The sequence below is a fragment of the Hyla sarda genome, chromosome 6, assembly GCF_029499605.1.
Source record: "Hyla sarda isolate aHylSar1 chromosome 6, aHylSar1.hap1, whole genome shotgun sequence".
Lineage (NCBI taxonomy): Eukaryota > Metazoa > Chordata > Amphibia > Anura > Hylidae > Hyla > Hyla sarda.
In genome coordinates, this window is record NC_079194.1 from 133,800,318 (window position 1) to 133,815,089 (window position 14,772).

Sequence of the window (14,772 nt, forward strand, 5' to 3'; positions counted from 1 at the left end):
AAAAAAAATCCCATTCATGTCAATGTGGTTTTTTTTTACCATCCATTTGTACTCATCTGCACTCATTTCCGTTTTTTTGACGGCAGAAAAAACGCCACATGCAGGATTTTTTTCTTCCGTCGAAAAAAAACCCCGGATACAGTAAATTTAACATTAAAGTCTATGGAAAATGGATGAGCCTTTTATGTCATCTGTTTGCATCCGTTTTTTTCAATCCGTTTTAATTCCGAGCATGCTCAGAACAAAAAAAAAAATTTTTTTTTTTGCCTATTAACTGAACAATAACGGATCCAAACGGATAACATCCGTTATTGTCCGTTTTTTTTTTGACGGGAGAAGAACAAGACAGGTCTAGACGGCCTTGTGAACGCAGCCTTAGCCTTGTGTTTTGATGTTTAAGGGTGCGTTCACACGCTCTTTGTTTTTGCGGGTTTTCCGCTGTGTATTTGAAAGGGTGCGGGCCCTACTCGACTGTCCGAAGCAGATATTCAACGGAGGAATTTACGCTGCGGAAAATCCGCCGCAAGCCCCTTTGAAGTCAGTAGGGACTGCGGCGGATTTTCCGCAGCGTAAATTCCGCTGCGGACAATCTGCTATGGACAGCCGAGAAGAGCCCGCCCCTTTCAAATACGCAGCGGAAAACCCGCAGAAACAAAGAGTGTGTGAACGCACCCTAAATGTTCTTTTATAGTGTGACTCTGGTATTGACTATTGTGCCTTTTTATATAGATTTGTTGACCAAGATGGAGGCCATTGTCCGCCGCTGCCCCTTCCTCTCAAGAGTGTCGCAGACTTTCTTGCAGAAAGCTGGGAAATCTCTGATCTCCTATGCCCAGAACTGCCCTGTGATGATGGCGCCCAGAACCCTGTCCAGCGCCCAGCTGAGCACCTCCGCCGTGCACCATCAGGAGACCAAAGAGACGTCCAGCAGCAAACAGAGTAAGAGTTGTCTGTGCAAGTACTTGTCTGCACTGGGGATGCTGGGAGCTGTAGTTACACAACAGCTGTAGAAAAATGGGGCCACAGTTTTGAATGAGCTGTATATAGTAGTTACGTAACCAACTATTTCCTAAGATCTTCTTAGGTAGAAACCCTCCGCCATTCTCACCTCTATTCAGGTTCCTGCCATTGCCCTGAGGGGTTTGTCTTACAATAGGGCAGCAGCGTGGATGAGAAGTCAGGATAAACGGATTGGTTTCTGCTCTTATAAGGCAGACTAGACGTATCCGATGGTCTTTTTCTGTGTTTCTATTTATTTAGTTTTAATCTTAGTAACAGAATGTAAACCTATATCTATCCTGAGTATTTACCAGTCACATCTGCTGGTAGTTTTTTCCATTTATCTGTAGACCATGTTTATGACCTCGGCCTTTGACTTCTGGGCCTTGGATTCCTCTGGAATGTTCTCGCCCTTTCTGTCACTCTTCAAAACAATTGCGCTTAACTTTGACACAGAGACTGTAAATGAAGATAAGAGGCGGCGTCACTGCACATTGCATGTGGATTTCACATCTCAAGGGTCACACCTTGATCTGACTGTATGGATCAAATCCACAGTCCCTGCTGTATATGATTGGCCCAAAAAACTTCTTATTGGAATACCACAAAGCTAGTAATGACTAAGGCTCGGTAACGAGCCGAAACGAGTTACCAGTGTCCACCATGTCTGTTTGTACCTCGGTGTTGTGAAATAAAGAAATGATTTTAATGGGAGCAGCGCTGAACATCGTTTCTTTGTAAAGCTATATAGATCCATGATTAGCCTGGTTCACATAGAAGGAGCTGGACATTGAAGGATACCCCTTTTAATATCCTGCCTTGGCCTGTGGTAGGCTCAGCGACTGTGTGATGTATTGACTCCAAACCCCTTACATCACACTGCTGCTTGGCCTATCATTGGTTAAAGGAGATTTGCAGCCCTAGACACTTATCCCCTAGTCTGATCACGGGGGATCCGAATGCTGGGACCTCCTGCAATTCCGTTTACAGGGCCACAGTCCTCCTGTGTTGGTGTATCCGCCACAGCATGACGACACACCGCCTTTATGTATCTCTATGGGATAGGTGGCCATGCAGTGTTAGTGCATCCCCACCTCGCCCATAGAGCTGTATGGGGAGTGTTGTCGACCACAGTGAGGTCGACACACGCAATAACCACACAGAGCCACGACAATGCCGGGTCCCCGTACGGAGATCGCAAGGGGTCCCAGTGGTTGCACAGGGGTTAAGTGTCTAAGCTTGCAGTACTCCTTTACGGATGGTCATCACTGCGGATAACTACTAGCGGAGCGCAGTCATGAGTTGGGCACCAAAAGCAGGAAGAAAACCAGGGTGGAGGACAGTAGTGTGATAGGTAGGGAAGGTAAATTAAGGTTTGTTTTAGTTGCGGCAGCCTGAGTTTACTGAATAATAAATAAATAATTTGCCTGAGTTCTCTATTAAAGGAAAACGGTCACCCATTCACCCGCACTATAACCCGATACACCGGATTATAGTGCGGATGAACAGGAGACTGATGTGGGGTCTCGGACTGCTATACCTACCTGCAGTCCGGAGCCCTGATCCCCCGAAGGTCACCCTCTTCCAGCGCTGACTTGCGCTTTTGAGAGGGGCCTGCCGGCTAGATTTAAATGTTTATAAGCGCCGGTTCCTACTGAGCGCTCACTAAACCGGCGCTTATGAATATTTAAATTCAGCCGGCAGGCCCGCCTCAAAGCGCAAGTCAGCGCTGGAAGAGGGTGACCTTTGGGGGATCAGGGTTCCGGACTCCAGGTAGGCATAGCAGTCCGAGACCCCACATCAGTCTACTGTTCATCCCCACTATAATCCGGTGTATTGGGTTACAGTGCGTGTGAACAGGTGACCGGTTTCCTTTTAAAAGCTCCGTCCCTGTGACATTTGTTGTGTTGACTTTAAAACTTTTAAATAAAAAATGAGTTTGTGATAGTTTGAAGAATCTCAGCGGATTCATGAATTTCTTCGTGAATCTTCTGGGTTGGATCTAGTACCATATGTTCCTAAATTCTGTGCTGTATTGTCAGGCTGTCCGGACTGGCAGATGCCGCATTAAAGGAATAGTATGATGACAATTCTCTTATACTATAAAATTCCTTTATTGTGGCGTCAAGATGAAGTGGTCAAAGGGAAGAAATCGTAGCATATACACTTGTAATAGGGGAAAAGAACCCAAAGTGTCAACCGGGTGCTGTCACTATATTAAAGCAAACTTCAATCCGCATACAGATTTGCATGGGACTTCAGGCAAATCCGTATCCTGATCGCTGTAGTCTCAGGCTACAAAGTTGCAGGATATCCTGCTGCTGGGGCATTATTGCAGTTGCGCTTTACTTTTATTCATTATTTATTTAAAAAATATATATATATTTTTTAAATAACAGAATTTCTCTTTTCATTGAGTTTGTGTATCAGCACTTTTTATACTGTGCTAAGTAAAATAAGGAAACAGCACTTCATGCTGCAACCTCCTAGTGTAGTGTTTCCCAACCAGGGTGCTTCCAGCTGTTGCAAAACTACAACTCCCAGCAGGCCCGGACAGCCTTTGGCTGTCCGGGCCTGCTGGGAGTTGTAGATTTGCAACAGCTGGAGGCACCCTGGTTGGGAAACAAGGAAAAGGTTCCTTCAGTTTTCCTGTTCACCTTTTGTAAAGTGACCTGGAAGGTCTCAAGTTTCATTCTTGCACCCCACAAAAAGTATTGGAACCTGACACTGAACCTAGTAGTCTTTTATTCTTTTATCATGCCTTACGTGCCAGAAATAATCCGACATTGTTTGTACACTCCTGTTGCAATCCAAATACTGTGCAGGGTGAGCGGAGTTCTGCTGGCTGCACTCCTAATTCCTGTGTCACAAGATCGTGCCCGGTGAGGTGTACTGTACGTTGGCCGCAGATCAGACTAAGCCATAAACTCAAGTGCTCTTATGAAGTGGTACACTATGAAAGGGTGAACAAAGTTTGTAGGTTAATATTTGCTTAAGTTACACTTACATATGCAGAAAGTGCTCTATGGTAGTTCAATAGTCCAGTGTATGTCAGGTACCACTGGTAATGGGTCAGTGTATGTCAGGTACCACTGGTAATGGGTCAGTGTATGTCAGGTACCACTGGTCAGTGTATGTCAGGTACCACTGGTCAGTGTATGTCAGGTACCACTGGTAATGGGTCAGTGTATGTCAGGTACCACCGGTAATGGGTCAGTGTATGTCAGGTACCACCGGTAATGGGTCAGTGTATGTCAGGTACCACCGGTAATGGGTCAGTGTATGTCAGGTACCACCGGTAATGGGTCAGTGTATGTCAGGTACCACCGGTAATGGGTCAGTGTATGTCAGGTACCACTGGTAATGGGTCAGTGTATGTCAGGTACCACTGGTCAGTGTATGTCAGGTACCACTGGTAATGGGTCAGTGTATGTCAGGTACCACTGGTAATGGGTCAGTGTATGTCAGGTACCACTGGTAATGGGTCAGTGTATGTCAGGTACCACTGGTAATGGGTCAGTGTATGTCAGGTACCACTGGTAATGGGTCAGTGTATGTCAGGTACCACTGGTAATGGGTCAGTGTATGTCAGGTACCACTGGTAATGGGTCAGTGTATGTCAGGTACCACTGGTAATGGGTCAGTGTATGTCAGGTACCACTGGTAATGGGTCAGTGTATGTCAGGTACCACCGGTAATGGGTCAAAGGACCTTTTTTATTAACATTTTTTTTCTTTTTTAATGAACCATGTGGAATCCTCTTCTCTGTTCAATAGGAATCCACAACATAGTTGTACAATGTAACATGATATTTTTGACATGGAATCTGGGTGGATCTGTATCTGGCAGCCTAGATGCAGGTGACCCATATCCAAAATCTTGACAGACTCGAGAGCATAGAAGTTAAAATTCCACAAATGTTTCCAATGGGGGGAAAAAAAAAATCAGTAGTATGAATGTGTACCATGCTTTCTATATAGTACATGCGTTTTTATGTTTCTGTTTTTAACACAGACTTTAATTTTTTACCAGATGTGGTAGCCTCCTCCCCCGTGTCCCAGGCGCCAGCTGACCACGCAAGTGGCACCAGCAGCAGCCAAAGCGCTTCTAAATGCCCCTTCCTGGCTGCGCAACTGAGTCAGGAAAGCAGCAGTGTGTTCCGCAAGGCCAGCCTCGCCTTACAGGAGGACGTGCGTGAGATGCAGAGCCTGAGGGAAGGTACGTCCAGCACCTGCCAAACCACCCAGATTGACTAATTGAGCGGGTGAGGACAATGCTGTCTTCATCAGAACTTTCGTCACTCCTCAGTCACTTCCTCCTTATAAGGAAGTTATAACTAGGGACATTACAATTTGGGAATTCCCAACAAATGGCCCAATTCATTCTATTCTAGTTGTTTCCTCCTTTGACAAATAATCCTGTGTTCTATATTCCAGACCTGGACTCGTCACCTGCAGTGGAGCAGGCCATGTCGAAACCAAAGCCGCAGAAGAAAATGGGAGTTTTGGAACAATTTCAGAAACCTGAGCTGGTGTCTCATCTCCTCCAGGATAATATGCCAAAATGTAGGTCTTCCCTGCCCCTTTATGTTATCTTAAATAGGAACTCCAGAGGGGGAAAAATCTTTCAAATAAACTCATACCAGAAAGTTATACAGGTCTGTAAATTACTTCTATGTAAAAACCTTTATCCTTCCAGTACTTGTGAGCTGCTGTATGCTTCAGAGGAAGTTGTGTAGTTCTTTTCTGTCTGACCACAGTGCTCTCTGCTGACACCTCTGTCCATGCCAGGAACTGTCCAGAGTAGGAGCAAATCCCCCTTTGAAACCTCTCCGGCTCCAGGCAGTTCCTGACAGAGACAGAGGTGGCAGCAAAGAGCACTGTGAAGCAACACTGTGTGTGGACAGCTCTCTCCCTCGTGTTTCCAGCACCAGCGCACAGGCTAGCCGGCAGCATCCCCACACCGGATCAACGATATAACAGCGCCAAGTGCGGTAAAATGATGGGTATCTTATTGTAGGATCAGCGGATACAAACGTGCATCAGGCAAGAGCCAAAAGAGCACTGTGGTCAGACTGGAAGAACTACACAACTTTCTCTGTAGTATACAGCAGCTGATGCATACTGGAAGGATTAAGATGTTTAACTAGAAGTAATTTGCAATTCTATATAACTTTCTGGCACCTGTTGTTGATTTGAAAACATTTTCTTCTTAGAGTACCTCTTCAATGATGTCCAGCGGCAGCATATATTTAAAGCTCACAGGCAATGTTGTGGCCCAAGACTTGCTCAGATATTGACTCAATGGAAGGATATTTTCCGGAAGTCCCATGCAGTGTCTGTGGGACTTCTTCTATAAATTCATCCTCTGTGTCAGTCTTGGGCTTCAAGATTGTTGTTAATCTTCAGATATTCTGCTGCCAGAGATCATGACATGTACCTTCATAGTAGCTCTAAATTGTATAAACAGTGTTCCCATTTTCCAGTAGTCTGACTAGTCTGCAGTCCAAGGATGTAGGAGTTCATTGTTGTCACAGCTACAGCCAGGGCAGGTCTGTGTATACATGTTAATACACTACCTCTTCCAGCATGTACTAGATGATCACTTACACACAAACTATGCTGCACAGGATTCCAATTACAAGTGTTGTATTCCAAAGTGAGAATGAAATCCTATATTTATACTGCAGGCTGCATCCAGGGAACTGCTGCAAAAGAAAGATAAGCTTTAAAGTATTAACATCATAGGTAACATGAAAAGGTGCACATTCAGCAGCCAAAGAGGACATTCAGACCCCCCACCAGTCACTAGAACAAGTAAAAGTGTTTGCTAAGTACCTCTCTTCCCACTGTACACGATGGGCTCCATTGACTTAGGCTGAATTCTCATTACGGTTTCCCCCATACGGGAGCGCATACGGCAGGGGAGAGCTAAAAACTTGTGCTCCCGTATGCCTTTCTATGTGCTCTCGTATATAATTCATTTCAATGAGCTGACCGCAGTGAAACGTTCGGTCCAGTCGGCTCATTTTTGTTGGGTGACCACGGTTTTAGGTCCGGTTGTAAAAGCGCATACGGGGCAAAAGTGAGCCAACCGAACGTTTCACTGCGGTCAGCTCATTGAAATGAATTACATACGGGAGCGCAAGTTTTTAGCTCTCCCCTGCCATATGCGCTCCCGTATGGGGGAAAACGTAATGGGAACCCAGCCTTACTAGTCAGTCTTGTGCAGCTTCTTATGCCCAATTCTAGTGATTGATAGAAGTCTGAACACCCAAAACCCAACCTGAAAAAAAGGTTGACGTGTCAAAGGTTTTGAAGTGACACTTTAAAGGGTTACTCCTCTCCCTAGCGTCCGGAAAATAGATTTCCGAACGCTGGGTGTGGGCTTCAGTGTTCATGCCTGCTGTGACGTCACACACCGCCCCCTCAATGAAAGTCTATGGGAAGGGGGCGTGACGGCTCATGTCCCCTTCCCATAGACTTTCATTGAGGGGGCAGGGTGCAACGAGGGGGCGGGCGTGAACACGGATGCCCGCACCCAGCGTTCGGAACTCAATGTTCTGGACACTAGGGAGCGGAGTAACCCTTTAATTTGAAAGCAGGTAAGACAGGTCTGGTGTGCATACATGGTTGTGTGTGGGGGGATGGCAACGTTGCTTGTGACCCTGGGTGTGTTTGACTTGTGATTAAGAGATTGAATGTTGCATATATTGTGTACTCATTGTATTGTGCAATATTCTGTGTAATGTATGTAATGTTTTTTATAGCTGTCCGCACCTTCCATTATGACCGATTCTTTGAAAAGAAAATTGAAGAAAAGAAGAATGACCACACCTACCGCGTGTTCAAAACGGTCAACCGCCGCGCTCAGGTGTTTCCCATGGCCGACGACTATTCAGACTCCCTGATCAGTAAGAAGACGGTCTCAGTTTGGTGCAGCAATGATTACCTGGGGATGAGTCGCCATCCGAAAGTTGTCGGAGCAGTCATGTAAGTTTCGCTTCAGAAATTTGTTCTCCATATTAGCAAGTCTCAGGGCTGTCTCTAGTAAATCCTCGAAGAGTCATCTGAGTTATTAAAAAGACTTATAACAAAAGACTTCATTATGTAGCTGCATATGATCATAATATGTAGGCCGATTAACTTGGGTCAGGGGCGCATATAATTGCATACAGAAGCCCATTATGTGCATTTCTGAGCCAGGCTGAGCTATATAGGACATCATTACATTTTCTCCATTCACGGCAGATAGAGGCGATAACAATGCTATTATTTCCTGACCTAAATCTGCTTATAGTTGCAATGCTTAGGGCCCCTGGAACTGGGTCATTCTCCCTGCATCTTATTTCCGCTCATGTTTCAGTCCTCACTCCTCCATCCCCCGGTTAGGTAATGTCCATTTAATAATGAAGCTCCTGCTCTATCAGTGATGTCAGATTTTTATAGTTCTTCATTATACTTAAATAGGGCTTCTTTTCTGCTGGATCTTGTGGACTAACTACCAGGTACAGTAAATGTAACTAACTTGGAAAACATGAATATTCCTGCAGTGTAGGTGTATATACGTGCCCCTCAGGGGAATCACATGGCAGTAAGCACCATTTGCTTAAAATAAACAGATTATGTTCATAGGACTGTAGTGTTAGAGCAACTTCTTTCTGGATTTGCTTCTCCTGTGTTCAGTCTCTTCAAAGGGGATTAGAGTAGAACCTCCTGATCCAGGGGATTAGACTGTTTAACTGTAAATGGCCCTTTGTGGCCAGATGGGGGGGCTACAGAACGGAGTCCTGTACTTATTATATAGGTTTCTTATGTACATGTGATCCATTCACCACTAAATAAATGTCTATAAAGTCTTCCTCGGTTAATGGCTGCCATTACAGCTTCCATAGTAGTCATTCAGCTTTTCCTTTATTGTGAAGTTGTGAGAAGGCTGGGTGTATCTTGTATAGGTATATAGTCACTGTGTTCTGTGCTGCTACAACTCCCAGAATGCCCTCACAGCTGAAGACCACTGATACACAATATATAGAAATCTTTCCTGCATCTGTCAATTTCATTTATTGTTTAATGGCTTTGTAAACAGGGAAACAGCTCAGTCTTACAGGAGCGGCCATCAGTTAATAATTTACATAATTGTTTGCACTTAACTAGTAACAGAATAAGGAAGCTCATGTGAGGTAAATGTTACTCCTCTCAGGCCGCAGGGTGACAACATTGTGTGCCAAACAATTACATGAAGCCTGTAGGATGTTGGCCAACTAAATTTGCTTAATGAACTTCCCCTTAAAATGTTTGACACTTGCCCCTCCCCCTGAACATCTCAACTCTTGTATATTCCTATAGGGAAACCCTGAAACAACATGGAGCTGGAGCAGGTGGCACCAGGAACATCTCAGGAACAAGTAAATTCCATGTGAATCTGGAACATGAATTGGCCGATCTGCATGGTAAAGATGCTGCGCTGCTGTTCTCCTCGTGTTTCGTGGCGAATGACTCCACGCTGTTCACTCTGGCTAAAATGTTGCCTGGTAAGTAACTGCCTGACCACTTCCTGTGCCGAACAAAGTTATCCAACATATGCATATGAAAAGGCCACCATCTTGTTTGAGTAAAGATCCTGCTGTCCTAAATTTTATGGCAGCTGCCTTCGGCTGGTGATACTGCAAGATCCAGCATACACTTTAGAATGAAGGCAGCTTATAGACCCAGCACTGGAATCTGCCCAGTACTTCATGCTGCCCCCAGATATGACAGCATGCAGCTGACAACATGTTCTAAGCAGAATGTATGACAATAGAATAACACTATAAGCGGAGCAGAAGAAATCTGTTATTGATCTATATAAAAATGAATCTGAATGTTGTTAGCCCTGGTGGGAAGTGGGAAAGTAGTGATCACCCCGAGGTTTTCACACTTGTCGTTCATCCGATTGAAGCTTAGTCACAACTTGGAAGAGAGCGGTAGATTGCAAAAGTAGAAGTTAATAGATGAGCAGAATGTTGACCTCTTACTTTAAATCCTGATCTTACAGGATGTGAAATCTACTCTGATGCTGGAAACCATGCCTCAATGATCCAGGGTATCAGGAACAGCCGTGTACCAAAGTATATATTCCGCCACAATGATGTTGCCCATCTTCGGAATTTGCTAAAGAATTCTGACCCCTCCACCCCGAAAATTGTAGCTTTCGAGACTGTCCATTCCATGGATGGTGAGTGTGCAAAGACTTCTGTTCTGATGATGCGTGCTTAAATACCTAACAGCAGATGAGGTAGTCTTATTTTATTTATTTTTTACTTGAGAAGGGGACAACAAGTGCAGCCATATTGGTTGTCACATTCAAACTGGCATGATTCTAGAATGGTAAATCAAGCAGGGAGATATCACCAGTAGCTCATGGCCCTTGCTAGAAATCAGGAATAAAATATCCTGGTTATAAGATAACAACATAAATTAAGCAAATTGTGAGAATAATATTTTAATGGGAAATTAACTGTTGCCACACTGTGCATCCAGTGCCACCCTGCCTTGGGTGCCTGTAGGAAACTTCAGTTTACATAAACTGAGAAAATTATTGACTTTTAAGCATTGTTAAATTTGTTCTTGTGAAACCTTATTTCCTAGTTCCTTGTTTTCAGTGTCAATAAAACGTTTACAGTGTTTGAGGTGTTAATAAATGTTGCAGGCGCTGTCTGTCCCCTGGAGGAAATGTGTGACGTGGCACATGAATACGGAGCAATCACATTTGTCGATGAAGTGCATGCGGTCGGGTTATACGGTGCCCGGGGTGGTGGTATAGGAGATCGTGATGGAGTCATGAATAAGATGGATATCATCTCTGGGACTTTGGGTAAGCGTTACATTTAAGTAGTCTGATTAGGGATGCTTTTTATGGTTATTTAAATGTTATTACAACATACAAGAATGACACTGTATGTGGGGGACTGGGTGTAACTGCACAACATTTACATCTCAATCTTGTGTGTTGCTGATGGGATTAAGATTCTGCTGTGAAAAGTTATGTCTATAGGGTGCAGAAAACTCCAAAATTGTGAGGTATTGAGAGTCTATTAGAAAATTAAGTTTCTGTTTATACAGTTGTTAAAATCACTAAGTTACCATTATGCCGGTTCTTCCCCAGGTAAAGCATTTGGCTGTGTTGGTGGCTACATTGCCAGCACCAGCACTCTGGTAGACACTGTCCGCTCCTATGCTGCTGGTTTCATCTTCACCACTTCTTTACCACCTATGCTGCTGTCTGGAGCCATGGCGTCTGTCCAGCTACTGAAGAGTGAAGAAGGGCAGGCTCTGAGACGCCAGCATCAACGTAACGTTAAGCTCCTGCGGCAGATGCTGATGGATGCTGGCCTCCCTGTGGTGCACTGCCCCAGCCATATCATTCCCATTAGGGTGAGTAGTGCACTTGCATCACTGCTGCCTGGTGCCGGAAGTAGCAGAGGATTGGAATCTGATTGCTGGACACTTTGTTCCCTTGGTACAAGGTTACAAAACTCCTAAGAGAACTTGGTTCTCGCCAGTTAATTCTCATGAAGGGAATACGATGTAATGTTATGCTGAGGAACGGGAACTGGGCGAGGGCTACACACTGCTACTTTATGTAGTGCTTCTAACTGAATTTTTTTGGAATGTGTGTGAAGTCTTGTAAAGAAAGGAAAATCAAAAACCATTTCAGATACTGAATTGTTCTGTTCCAAATTTTATCGAAATCTCTCTCCAGAGGTTCTGAATCTTCTCAAAATTCCCCACATATGACATGATGTAATGCATCCTGTTAATAACTTTACAGGTGAGCTTGCATAATTTCTGCAGGATACACAAGGGTGGAGCGGCGGATTGGAATCTGATTGCTGAACGCTTTGTTCCCTTGGTACAAGGTTTCACAACTCCTAAAAGAACTTGGTACTTGCCAGTTAATCCTCATGAAAGGAATACAATGTAACGGAATACTAAAACAGTAACTGGGCTAGGGCTACACACTAAAACTTTGCACACTACAGCCCATAAGATTACATACAACCCAATATATTCATTTGGACTGTAGCTCAAGCTAAAAATCATAGTAGCATTACAAATTGGCAATGTAGCCATGGCCTAACCTTCAATCTGCCATGTAAAAATCCATATAACATTACATATTACTTGACTCAGTTTATAGAGTTTACATGGTACATTGGTGCCCAAAGTTGTTGCTGAATAATAAATATAGAACTACATTGTATTACAGCTGCCAGTGCCATCATATTTCATTCTTTCTCACCAGGTTGCAGATGCTGCCAAAAACACAGAGATCTGTGACCAGCTGATGAGCAAATACGACATCTATGTACAAGCGATCAACTATCCTACAGTCCCACGTGGGGAGGAACTTCTGAGAATCGCTCCCACTCCCCACCACACACCCCAGATGATGAGCTACTTCCTGGGTATGTACACACTGTTAAAACCTGCAGGACTAAGAGCAATATAGGAACCTCTTATAGCGACTGTACACGCTGTGGTTTGTGTTGGCAGCTGTGCGGCAAAATGCATGTTGGTTATCACAAACTTCTGCAAGTATAGGTGAAGCACTTGGTTTCAATGGGCTTAGGTGTTCCACCCAAGTCTACTTAAAGGGGTACTCCACTGGAAAATATATATATATATATTTTTTTTTAAATCAACTGGTGCCAGAAAGTTAAACAGATTAGTAAATTACTTCTATTAGAAATATTAATCCTTCCAGTACTAATAAGCTGTTATATGATCTACAGGAAGTTCTTTTCTTTTTAATTTTACTTTCTGCCTGACCACAGTGCTCTCTGCTGACACGCCTGTCCATTTTAGGAACTGTCAAGAGTAGGAGCAAATCCCTATATAAAACCTATCCTACTCTGGACAGTTCCTGACATGGACAGATGTGTCAGCAGAGAGCACTGTGGTCAAACAGAAAGGAAATTCAAAAAGGAAAGCACTTCCTGTGGATCATACAGCAGCTGATTAGTACTGGAAGGATTAAGATTTAATAGAAGTAATTTACAAATCTGTTTCTTTCTGGCACCAGTTGATAAAAATAAAGTGTTTTCCAGTGGAGTACCCCTTTTTAAAGATGGTTAATGCAGTCATAAGATAAAAGTTAAGTGCCAATCTCAGATTAGTTTCTGCAAAAAAATCTACTCTGCACAGGTCAGTAGTATTCCTTCTGAGAGGGAGCAGGTGGCACGTCAAGGTTGTGTGGGGGTTAAACCACACCCACATGTGATGTGGCGGCATCATACAGATATTAGACATCACATGCAGGCGTGGCTTCTCCCCATGCCGTATGCTCTATATGCCACCCACTCTGGGCTCTGCCGAAAGAATCAATGTCCATTATTTTGTCAGCATTCCACTGCCATCAATAAGGGGTGCATGTGCGTGTGGTCATAGCACTCCAAATATCTGCCTGAAATCTCCGAGCTGACATTCTGTAGTGTGAATAGGCCCTAATTCATCTGTGGATTGCCTACACAGATGCATTATTGCAAACGTCATCTTTGCAAACCTGTCTGTCCTGACCGGAACAATGGGGCAGATTTACTATTGCAAAAACATCAGGATTCTGGCATAATTCATTCAGGAAAAACCTGTCTGACATGACACAAGAGTTTTAGACACTCTTTATTTTGTCTGATGAGGGGTGTGGCTTGTTCTGAGAAGAGTTGTCGTAAGCTGGCTAATTGTCGAAACTTGGACTAAAGATTTATCAGACACTTTAAATACCTCATTGCTAACTTGTCTGCTTGTCCCACAGAGAAGCTGCTGATCACCTGGAATGAAGTGGGTCTGGATCTGAAGCCGCACTCCACCGCTGAATGTAACTTCTGCCGGCAGCCGCTGCACTTCGAGGTGATGAGTGAACGTGAGAAGTCCTACTTCTCGGGTCTAAGTAAAGTTGTATCAGCGAGTGCCTAACACAGGCCACATGGTGCCAGAGTCTATAGTCCTAAATTTATGTCGCACCACATTGTGCGTCCAATGATCACTGTTATCACTATGAATATTGTATCTGCCAATGGTTGTCTGTTATTAAAGTATATCTTTCATATGGTTTTAAAGTCTATGCTGCCTTTATTGCTTTTTTTTGTGTGTGTGTGTGTGTGTGTGTGTGTGTGTGTATATATGTGTGTATATATATATATATATATATATATATATATATATATATATATATATATATATATTATTTTATATTTTATTTTATTTTTTTGTTCACAACGTCAGGTGATGCAGCACTCACCTATCATATACAAAGTTCTCCCCCATCATCAGCCAGACATATCGGCAAACTAGCAAATAGTTATTTTTTTGTTATTCCTCACTAAAATGAGACAAATATCCAGCATTTCAATGATTTTAAATTTGTAAAACTACCCCACTCCATATCTTTTCTGGAAAAAACAGGAAATGTATTTTTATTTTTTTTTTGTCCCCCTGCCAACTCTTAAATATACCCAGTAACAGCGCAACTCTAAAAATATGGTAACAAATTTTAGAAAGCGGTTGTTACATTGACATTAGCCAATTTAGGCTGCTGACACACACGGGAATTTGTGTAAAATCTTTTAAAGTTTTACAAAAGGTTTCACTGTTCACATTACCCAAAAATGGCACAATGATATGTCACCAGGCACGGTGTATAGATAAGGAAAAAACAAACACTGTACAACAATATAACAAACAGAAGCACGGCTGCTTTGAGAGAAGATGAGAAATTGGAAGCATCGATCAC

At 43.5% G+C, this 14,772-nt stretch overlaps 1 protein-coding gene across 1 annotated transcript in view; it reads left to right on the forward strand.

Moving 5' to 3' along the window:
- ALAS1 (5'-aminolevulinate synthase 1) overlaps nt 1-14,101 on the forward strand; it is a 15,085-nt gene extending 984 nt beyond the window's left edge. The window contains exons 2-11 of the mRNA XM_056525056.1: nt 730-939; nt 5,032-5,217; nt 5,436-5,564; nt 7,769-7,991; nt 9,348-9,532; nt 10,036-10,215; nt 10,690-10,854; nt 11,146-11,414; nt 12,286-12,448; nt 13,795-14,101. Of these exons, the coding sequence (XP_056381031.1) occupies nt 744-939; nt 5,032-5,217; nt 5,436-5,564; nt 7,769-7,991; nt 9,348-9,532; nt 10,036-10,215; nt 10,690-10,854; nt 11,146-11,414; nt 12,286-12,448; nt 13,795-13,955 (1,857 nt within the window). The 5' untranslated portion in view covers nt 730-743 and the 3' untranslated portion in view covers nt 13,956-14,101. The remainder of the gene's footprint in view (nt 1-729; nt 940-5,031; nt 5,218-5,435; nt 5,565-7,768; nt 7,992-9,347; nt 9,533-10,035; nt 10,216-10,689; nt 10,855-11,145; nt 11,415-12,285; nt 12,449-13,794) is intronic.
- Nucleotides 14,102-14,772: the final 671 nt, after the last annotated feature.